At 37.2% G+C, this 10890-nt stretch overlaps 1 protein-coding gene across 2 annotated transcripts; it reads left to right on the plus strand.

Annotated features, from left to right (window-relative positions):
* The first annotated feature begins 1585 nt into the window (after nt 1–1585).
* ncmap (non-compact myelin associated protein) lies at nt 1586–10890 on the plus strand. 2 transcript variants are annotated; one of them, XM_066717289.1, is made up of 5 exons: nt 1586–1922; nt 2196–2299; nt 8845–8929; nt 9262–9346; nt 9521–10890. In XM_066717289.1, exons 2-5 carry the CDS (start codon nt 2264–2266, stop codon nt 9792–9794), a joined length of 480 nt encoding a protein of 159 aa, XP_066573386.1. In that variant the 5' UTR covers nt 1586–1922; nt 2196–2263; the 3' UTR covers nt 9795–10890. The 2 variants fall into 2 exon arrangements, with proteins under 2 accessions (XP_066573386.1, XP_066573385.1); XM_066717288.1 differs by lacking the exon at nt 1586–1922 and having other exon boundaries at nt 1941–2299.

A 10890-nucleotide genomic window follows, 5' to 3' on the forward strand; every position in this document is an offset into this window, starting at 1 on the left:
TATTAGCTGGGAGACACACAAGTGTCAGATTCACAGGATGCGGAAGGTAAGACTATATATATATATATAGTACAGACACATTCTGCTCTCCGGTGTTTCAGATGACAATGGTCAATATGATTTCTAATGCTGTCATTTATACAGGCTCGGAGCTCAACGGTTTGATACCAAATTGACCTCATTGAAAATGTGCCTGTCGATGATGGACTGTGATGCGTAGTTTTGCTGGACTATAGTGTCTCTCAGGGGTTGAATCATTAACCTTGCCTCCACCGAGGTGTGATATAGGGATTCTTTACAGCCTACAGTAAAGTGGGGGGGGGGGTGAATGGGTTCTGTGCACATGGGTGCCGCCAACAGCAAGTGATAGTCTCTTCTAATCTCCACAGTGTCTGGCAGCAGCTTCATCTGGTGGTCAGCACATTACCCAGCGGCGATGGATCTTACTATGTACTGAAACCTAAAAAGGTATTTTAGCTGCTGCTGATCAGTGTTTCCACTTGTCAGCTTGTTTCTGACTTGAAGTCGCCCAATATTTTGTAGACAGATGACACTCTGTATTTACTCTTGCATTGTTGCTTCTCTCTATATTCTGGAGTAGTTGTAAAAGCTGAAACATGAATCTGCCAACATGTCGCTCTCTCTCTTGCTCTTTCTTTCTTGATATATATATATATATATATATATATATATGATTTTCTAGTTATAAACTATATATAACTAGAAAATCAGATAGCACTGAAATACAATAAAGAACCGCAAACAGAAAAATGGACTATGCAAACACTGTAATCTTTCCCCAGATGTCTATTGCTTCAGTAATCAATGACTCTGCAGATCCCAGAGCTAGACTTAAAGAGTTTAGGGGTAATAATTTCCTTTTTTTATTAGTGGATGAACACCACCTGATGTACCAAATATTTAATAAATAAATATATTATGTACATATGTGTGTATTTCGCTTTCTAAAATCACAGTAGCATTAAAAACATGAGACGTGCAAAACTTAATGTCTGTACCTTTACAAAGGCAGTAATATTGTGAAAAAGTTAAACAAAATATTCTACAGGAAAACCAGCAACTATAGCAGATGTTTGAATTGACTTGAGTCAGTCAAGAAGGGGAGGGAGGGAGATAAGTCCAAACTTGCACGCTCAGAACAAGTTTAGTTTTCATCATTTTGACTGATTTCATCATCCTATATTTGCAACCACCCTCACATTAATTAAGAGTTTAAGAATAATAGAAGTATTTAATATGTGTACAGTAGAGGTGAAACAGGGTATTTTGTGAAACTACATATTTCTGCCTTTGATTCATTTTCTCCTGGGTATATCCCATCTCAGGACCTGGAAACCTGCAAACTGTTTCATTTTGCTATTATCTGCTGAACAATGCCCAGTAGCTCAATGAAACTCAATTCAATTCAGTCTGCATGCTGTGGGACCACACCTCAGTGGTAATCTGAGTAAGATTTTAAAGATATGTTTGGACCTTTATGATGTAAAAAAAAACTGGCATCATATGATCTTGTGTAAAATAATTCTCCAGGATTAAAATCATGTTTCTGCTCAAATACACTGGCTAAACCTTCGGTGTGTTTTTTTACAGGTAACAATATCCATCTGTTTTAGGATCAAATCTGTCTGGGTGTCTTTTTTTTGTACAGTAAGTACAGATATAGCCATAATCATTTTGCAGTAATATTAGTATTGTGATGATGCCTGAAAATAATGTTTTCTATGGCTTTCTAATAAAATGCATTAATCAACTGGAGATCACTCAGTAATACAATCATTTTTTTATACTCCAACATTGCACACCTACATGAGTGTTCTTCCTCCATGTCACAATCCTGCCGGGGAATTGAGAAACATAGAGGAGTGGAGGGGACAGCCGGGGCTGCCACCCAGCGAACCTGAGTAAGTGGGCAGGCTCTGTTCGCGCTGCTAGTCATATCTGAGATAGACCAAATAGCTGTAGCCTTTGATCACCTGCAGTGCTGAACAGAAGCAGCTGAACCTGAAAAACCAGTTTACATTGGAATTACGCTGTCATGGCGTTCGCAAGTCAGTCGCAGCTTCACCTTTTCTGGTTGCAGGAAGAGGATTACTGATTTGTGTTATTGTGGCTGGTTCTTTCTTCAGTTTTTATTGTTGTTTTGGTATTATCTTCTTCACGCTCCTTAACTCCAGGTTGGACTATGTCTGTGTCACTCCTGAAAGAGTGTAACTGAATCAGAGAAGATCTGCCCCGAGTTCAGATGAAGGCACTAGCTCAGCTTCGGCTGGGAGAACAGGTAAGGAAAGAAAGTTATCTCTCTCTTCTTTTTTCTTCTTTTTTTATGTACTTTCTTATTTTGCTTCAGCTACAGGCCAGGTAACACAGGGGACCAAGTAAGACTGTGATGTTTGCTGGTGAATAAATGTTGTTTACATAGCCCAGACTTCAAAGCACAGATCTGTTTCAGCACTACTGTAGGTCAGTGGGCTGAACTTTTCAGGTATCATCCAGAGACTTTTTGTTCCCTGACACTCGAGTAAATATGTATTTAGTCAATGGTTCTGTTGTACATTATTCTTATACATTATATTTTTACTCCATGGGGAAAAAAAAAAAAAAATATATATATATATATATATATATTATGATTTTATGAGTTTGTAAGAAGTAGTTAAATTTTATGTTGATGTAATATGCTGCTAGCTTGTATACATATGTTTTCAAATGTTTTTTTATTTTAATCACAAGAGTAATACAAATATGGCTAACACATTCAAATGATCCATTCAGTATAAAATATTAAAGTAAGTAAAAGGCAGGTGATACACACACTGAGATTTGTCTGCTTCACAAATCTGATACATACTTTACAAAATAGGCTCTGTATTATAGATATAAAATATTCCAGTTATTAAATTCAGAAAGATCACAAAATTAGAAGGGAAAGGCTTTCTTTAAAAAAATATTAACAGTTCAGACTTTTGATATGCTTCCAAAATATAAAAGAACTTTTAGTAAAACAAAAGGTATCAACTTTATAAAATGTTCTTAACTGAGTTTTGTAGCTGGGAGTCATGCATTAGCAATGCTGAGGTATAGACTGCGCAGTCAATTCCACAAAGATTGATTTATTAGATGATACTGAAAGACAATAAATGCCTAAAATGCAGAAATGTGCAATTACACCTCAATTAACATACCAGCAGGCTGACATTTTCCCAACCACTTTTCTTTCGAAATCATCAAAGGACTACCCTAATTTGTGTAATGACTCGTTACCATCCAAAATCAAGCCAGTCAGATTCTCCAAAGTTGCTTATTTCTAAAATCCTGTATAATACAGTTTAAATACTGAGAAAAATGTATGCATGTATGTATATGTATGTGTGTGTCTACATATATTTTAATACATTGAAATGTTATAGGTATTGGGACAACTGTCAGTCAGACATTTACTGTGCCATTCCAAGAGCAGAAATGTTTCTTGAATGATAGAAGTGGGTTTCAGCTGACCCTTTCTTACGCAGCAGCCCAGTTTACATCACAGTGATTGTATGGCGTTGGCGTCAGGACTCTGGGCAGTTCATGTGATATTGTGTCAGCAGATGTACAGACCCTCACTTGTATGTAATATGTAATCAGTGCTGGTAATATATGATCATAGTTCCCTTCATTTTTAAAAGAAACCCTCCATCACACGCAACCTCTGGTCCAGTCCTACCCAACTTATCCAATTACTTGTAAATTAATTTGGTTGATATATATTGTGAGCATGTCCAGCATGAACAGAGATCAGTGAACAGTTTTATAAGATGATGGATAAACCACTTTACCACTGATTTACAATTTACCTGATCATTGAAACTTAAAAAAGAAATACACTGAAACCAACTTTTCTGTAATAAAGACCTAAACATAGGCACATATCCTGTAAATCCTGCCTTTTGGCTGTGATTTGACAGTTCAGATATAGACCATGGCTCTAAATGTATTTGATTTTTTTATATTCATTTGTTTCAACATTACAATAAATCTCTAGCATTATATATTACAACAAACAGCCCAGAGAATTGACAGAAGTGGGTTGTATAGAATGCATGTTCTCATGTGTCAAATACGCTATAAAGTGTTGGTGGAAGTATGCTTCTGCAACGTGGATGTGCCTACAATGGAAGCCAACCTAAGGAGATATTTTAAATATATATGCTACATTAACCTTGACCAAACTAACAGGCATTGCCATTTTTGAACCTCAATTGCTCAGATGTCTTTTAATAGAAAAGATAAACTCACAGTACTTAAGAGGATGTTTGGTGATGTTTGGTGGAGTTGCAATTACTAGCAGAGGTCTTATAATTTAAGAAGTGTTTTGTTTTTGGCGTTGTTAAAGTGCCCATAATACAGATATACATATACTCTAGACACATAATCCTGATCGCTGAATGTTTTCAGTGAATGTTTATGTTTACAGTAAATATGGACAATTGTGGGTGATACGTTAAAGCTTAAACTCCTGGTTAATTTGTTATTTCAAATATGGAAAGAAATTGGAATTGTTGATGCTGAGGCTCACCATGGGTCTGATTATATAAAGCTGGCAAAGGACTGACCAGTGGGTAAGGGTATTACCCACTTATTAGGCTTATTACAGTTAACTAACATATTTCCAGAAAGCTTGATAAACAGTAGAAGTACCCTCATTAAAAAAACGTTTTATTTTCTCATTTGTAATATGTTCACTGACATGCCTGCAGTGATTGTATCTTGCTGTCTAAATACTTTGCATCATGTTAGAAAACCACACTGCTTCTGGTCACGATCATTCCTCATTGCAAGGAAGCTTAAGGGCTAGATCTGTGGCTTCAGTGTCCAGCAATAATGTGTCAGTTTGACAATTTTATGATTTAGGGGTAATGCATAAACCACATTGCGTATGAGATCCATTTATTATTAGTAAATTGGCGATACACTGGTGGGTTGTGTAATCCAAAGAGAACGGGAATTTTCCTTTCTAAAGATAAGTCAACATAGTGAGTTATTACATGGAAACACAGCACAAAGAGAACATATGGAAACCTCAGCAGCTGGTTGATAAATTAATCCTAAAGTGTAGAACAAATGAAATAAAAAAATCTTTACGTTTTCTTTTGTGTAAACTGATAACTGCATTTTATTGATTTGATCTTCTGCATTATCTGTTAACTATACAAGTTATAAAGTTGACCTGGCTTTCTAGGAACTTCTGATGTGAAACACACACCTCCATGTCAGAAATCCTTTCTAAAAAAACTGTGCTTCAGTAGTTTAGTTAAATAGAAAACAATACTTTCAAACTCCTTTCCCTTCCATTGAGGGTTTGGTAATACTTAGAAAGCTACTGCTGCCCTCACTTCTTTCTCATAGATCCCTCTGTAGAATTAGAGCTGAAGAGAAGATTGCTATAGGCATTGATCGTTATTATATTCTGACCTTAACCTTGCTAGGTAATCAGATGAATCTGAGGAGGTCACATCAATAAAAATGTTAAACCTGAAGTTTTGCTAAATTAGAAGGGAAAATAACTCTTAGCAGAACAACCTAAGCTACTTATATTAAATACCTTGTAGTATATTTTTAACATGTTCTGATGGGAAACCAAAGTCATGTGTTTAGTGTGTTTTACTGAACTGCTGTAAATTCTACACATTTGGCATAAGTTGTCATGTCTGATATATTTGATAAAAAGTTCTTTTGTGGCACAAAAAAAATCTGCAAAGTCATGATTTTACTATTGTGCTTCTTTGCTGTGAGTTCCTAATTTTCTTCTTCTGTTTCCTCTTGGATATAATACAGTTGCCAGGTAATCATGGTAGATCTCAGTATGACCGGATCTCAGTATTTTGTATTTTGCATATTCATCCTATTGTTCCTATCTTTTTCATTGCTTTACCTTTTCACCTCAGAATGGAGAAGTAAATCACTGGTGTGAATCTGGAAATTTAATATTTCTGTGATTTTAAAGACATTTGAGTTGAATTGTACCCCTCATTTGCAAAGGGGCAATATTTTGTTCTGTATAACACTGATAATCTCGTTATCATGGCACCTGTCAGTGGGTGGGATATATTAGGCAGCAAGTGAACATTTTGGGTCAGAGCATCTCCAAAACTGCAGCTCTTGTGGGGTGTTCCCGGTCTGCAGTGGTCAGTACCTATCAAAAGTGGTCCAAGGAAGGAAAAGCGGTGAACCGGCGACAGGGTCATGGGCGGCCAAGGCTCATTGATGCACGTGGGGAGCGAAGGCTGGCCTGTGTGGTCCGATCCAACAGACGAGCTACTGTAGCTCAAATTGCTGAAAAAGTGAATGCTGGTTCTGATAGAAAGGTGTCAGAACACACAGTGCATCGCAGTTTGTTGCGTATGGGGCTGCGTAGCCCATGCTGACCCCTGTCCACTGCTGAAAGCACCTACAATGGGCATGTGAGCATCAGAACTGGACCACGGAGCAATGGAAGAAGGTGGCCTGGTCTGATGAATCACGAGTTCAAGGTGTTGACTTGGCCTCCAAATTCCCCAGATCTCAATCCAATCGAGCATCTGTGGGATGTGCTGGACAAACAAGTCCGATCCATGGAGGCCCCACCTCGCAACTTACAGGACTTAAAGGATCTGCTGCTAACGTCTTGGTGCCAGATACCACAGCACACCTTCAGAGGTCTAGTGGAGTCCATGCCTCGACGGGTCAGGGCTGTTTTGGGACCTACACTATATTAGGCAGGTGGTTATAATGTTATGGCTGATCGGTGTATATATAGTGTATAAACAGTGCCTATGTATTACAGGTTATCAATGTAGTGGAAGCTGTAGGCCATGGATTGAACCAGGCTTGTGTCCCGGTAAATGCCCCCAAACAGAACAATTCATAACAAATGTAAAAGTACTAATTTGTTGAAGGTTTAAGAATGCAACATGACAATAGGTTTAATCTAGACAACAAGTGCTACAGCAAAACATTCAGGTTAAATTTACACTTTCCATTCATAATATTATTCTCCCTTTCTTGCAGAATCTATTTTAACTCCCTAACACACATCCCTGTTTCTATAAGGCTATAAGTTGGTAAAGGGGTTTGCTAATTGGCTCATCGCTTGTTAGGTATGTTCCCTAAACAGAGGCCTTTATAGACAATGTAGTCTGATTACAATGGATATTTTGTTTCTAAAACAGAATAGAAAAACAACCCAAAGTAACCCAAATCTGCTTCAGATTCAGGCCTAAATTACAACGTTATTGTTCTGTTGTTCTTAAATAAAAGCTTCTCTGGTTACCTGTCCAGGAAGAGATGCTAAGGTTTTCTCTCAGTTGGAAATGAAAGAGGTCACACTAAAATAGAACTGATCTGTTTTCTTGGTTGTTGTTTTATTTATTATCAAATTGGCAGCAGTTGCAAGTTACATCTAAGAGAACCACCTTCAGAAATAAGAATATCTCATTCTGTTGCTATAATTGTTCAGTCTATTTTAATAAGGTAAAAAAATAAGATGGGTAGCAAAATCTTTTGAACATCACTTTTTCAAAGTTTTTAAAAGAGGCTGGAATTGTTGTATTGAATTATGATTTATACATGACCCACGAACAAACATCAGACTTTTCACATTCTTTTGTGGGATTGTGAATTCCATTTTTGTCAAATAAGGCTTTAAAAAATAAAAAGTAGAGTATTGTGTTTTTGAATAAGTATGTCATGTTATAATCTTGTGGCAGGAACAGACACATACAATAAGTGTGAGCTTAAGACAGAAATTTGGATAAAGGATCTTTAACTGCTGTTGAGGACTTGAAGTATCCTGGTAATGTTACCCCATCCAGGCAAAACTTTGCTTTTCCCTGCTGATATTTAAACATCTGTAAAGCATATTATTTTGTACTTTATAGTTTTGTGTTTGATACATCTGTCTGTGTAACATTCCTGGACTTCGTTCAAGCTCTCTAAGACTTTGAAACAAGCACAGCCAGTCAGACATCCACAGGTGGGCCTGTGTAATTAGCAGATGAAAGATAAAGGCATTAAAAATTGCAATCTATGAATAGTTGTACTGAGTAACCTAACAGTGTACCATAGTTACTGTCTGAGTGAGGCTCTGGGCTTGTTCAAGTTTTTCCAAATATTAATGCTGACGGTAACATTATGATCCTTATTCTTCATTCATTGCATGTATGGCACTTGACAAATTAAAAATGATTCACAGATGCACTTTTATTCACATTCAGAGGCAGGTGCTGCTTGATTGTAATCTCAGATAAATCAAAACCAGCACAATCAAATGCCATACCAACAGATAATCATTTGAATGTTGTCTGGCAGGCAGACAGAAGAACTTTATTCTTGTCAACATTAATGCATTGTTAACAACTCCCATGTGGTTCGGCTTCATTCTTTTCTTGAATTAACAATGAATGTGCTACTTTTAGCAATCAGTCGACGGCAAATGCCACTCCTCTCTGTATATATACACATCCAGTATGTAAAAATAAGTGGTGTGCTTTATTTACTTAAAAAAAAAAAATCATATTTGTGTCCACCACTAATGCTTTGAAAAACGCCATACTTGGTGCTTATGGCTTAACACGAGTACCAGTTCTGTTGATTTGTCTAGTTTTTTTACATAGTGAAATGCTATATGAAATGCACTGTTATGCACATCAATATACGGTCCCTCCTTCACATGCTTCATTTAAGATTCAGCACAATTCACGTCATTCTATATGAAGCAGGTAAATCCAGATTTGAGGGCTTTGAAGGCGAAGGTATGGCACAGAGTTCAATTATTTGTTTTTTGTTTGTTTTGTTTTCCCCTCCAAGACATTCCTGGAGATGACAAGCACAACAGCATCACCAGTGACAAACTCCACCACCACCAAATCCAGAGAACAAATGATCTATCAAAGTAAGACTCTGTAAATGTTGTTTGTTTGCTTATTGAGGAATGTAGCAGCAAATCCATTGCAAAAAGAATAAACAAATTAAATTGAAATGAATTAATTAAGCAATTCAATATGCACATAAGTATTAAAAGAGAAAGAAACAGAGATGCGGCATACTTGTTACAATTTATTTTACTCTCTGCCCACTCCAGACGTGCTTCAGGAGGGACCCTCTTTACACCAATGTTCATGTGTCTCAACCAATCCCCACTCTCACTCATGTTTCTGCATTTTTAGGTAATTGCATTGCATTCATATTCAAGATATTCTACATGATTTTAATGTTTTCTTTCAGGTGCAGGGGCTATGATCGCTCTTATTGTCATTGGAATTACCATAATTTTGTGTATACTACTGATCATATTGAAGACATGTAACAGGTAGGCCATGCATTATTTAGCCTATAATATATATATATATATATATATATATATATATATATATATATATATGGCTAATTGTTATTTTAAATAATTAAACTTGTGTAACATTTTCCTTATACAGCCTTACAAATAATTTATTAAGCTATTTATGAATGTGTTTGTTTGTTTCAGAAAAACACGCACATCGCGGATACTGGGAACCACACGCCGCAAAAAGACAACGTCCTCCACAGCTCAGACCAACTTAGCCATGAGTAATTTAAGAGCGGGCACCCCGGCTCCGGCAGGCCCTTTTCCCTTTACAAGCAGCTCCATGGAGAATGGCAGACAGCTGCCCACGCCGAGCATATACAATAATAACTATAACGTGTTTGCCCCGGCGAACTCAAACGGGCAGCCGGCCGTTGTGACCATACATATGGCAAATGCAATGGACATCAGCTAGCATCCTGACTATACACAGCTTATATACAGTTCATTAAGACTGAAAAAACGATTGCCCTGGGGAGTTTCTTATGTTCAACCGAGGACGTAAGGACAGGAGAACAGGCAGCAGGTGTGACGAGGAGCTGGCAGAGGACGGGCACAGCTGGGGCTCTGTGACTGGCACACACGATAGCCTTGTGGTCTCCTTCTTGCAGCTCAGATTTCCGAGGTTCTGCGCAGATCTGCAGAGTTCCACCGTTCCCATTGGCAGAGCAGCGCAGAACGAAAGCGCCTTGTGTTATAAGATTGTGCTGCCGCTCTCTGTACACAGTCAGTATTGTGTGTGTGTCCATGTGTCGAGCTTACAGGGTATATGCTGTACATGATTTATTGAAAGAGTCGTGTAGTTGTGTTTGAAATTGCTATTTGTGTGGGTCTTTTTCCATTTCTGATATATAGCCTATAGTTCTGGCTTTTAAAAGTGATATAAAAATACTAGGAATCCATTCAGTATAAGTGTCCTTGTCACTTTGGTCGTGCTGATTTTAAACGGACCTGGTTCTCATATCTAATTATTAAAACAATAATTGTGTTACCTCCAAGAAGGTTTCACCTCATTTTTCTCTGGTTTCATGTCAATTCTATAATCCCTCATTCTGTCAATGGCGCTTTTCTTGAATTCACCTTTTTTTTTGGTTTTTTTTTTTTCAGGTGGAGTTGGGTTTCCTTTTAACAATGGCCTTCTGTGTCCTATAAAGTGCAATAAAGCACATTCAGCAGAGTTCTGCTATTATGTACTTTATTTAGCCTCTACTTTAAAAACAAGGGAGACTGTCTAGAGAAAATATATTTATTTCCTGATAAAAGTTTTGTGACATTGTTAAAGAAAAAAGTTTGATCGATTTTGTTAACATGGCTGTGCAATATGTTATATAGTGTACCAATAACATAAGACTGAAAATGAGATATTAAAGAGAATTCCTAAGTGTAGTATATGAATATGCACTGCCAGAGTACCTTCCAGAAGGTGATTTCACATATACATGCGGGACTTGATTGTCTTTCTTTATTATTATTCACGACACTTGTTAATAAAATATGCCAAAGCAGCTGGA

The sequence above is a fragment of the Amia ocellicauda genome, chromosome 11, assembly GCF_036373705.1.
Source record: "Amia ocellicauda isolate fAmiCal2 chromosome 11, fAmiCal2.hap1, whole genome shotgun sequence".
NCBI lineage: Eukaryota > Metazoa > Chordata > Actinopteri > Amiiformes > Amiidae > Amia > Amia ocellicauda.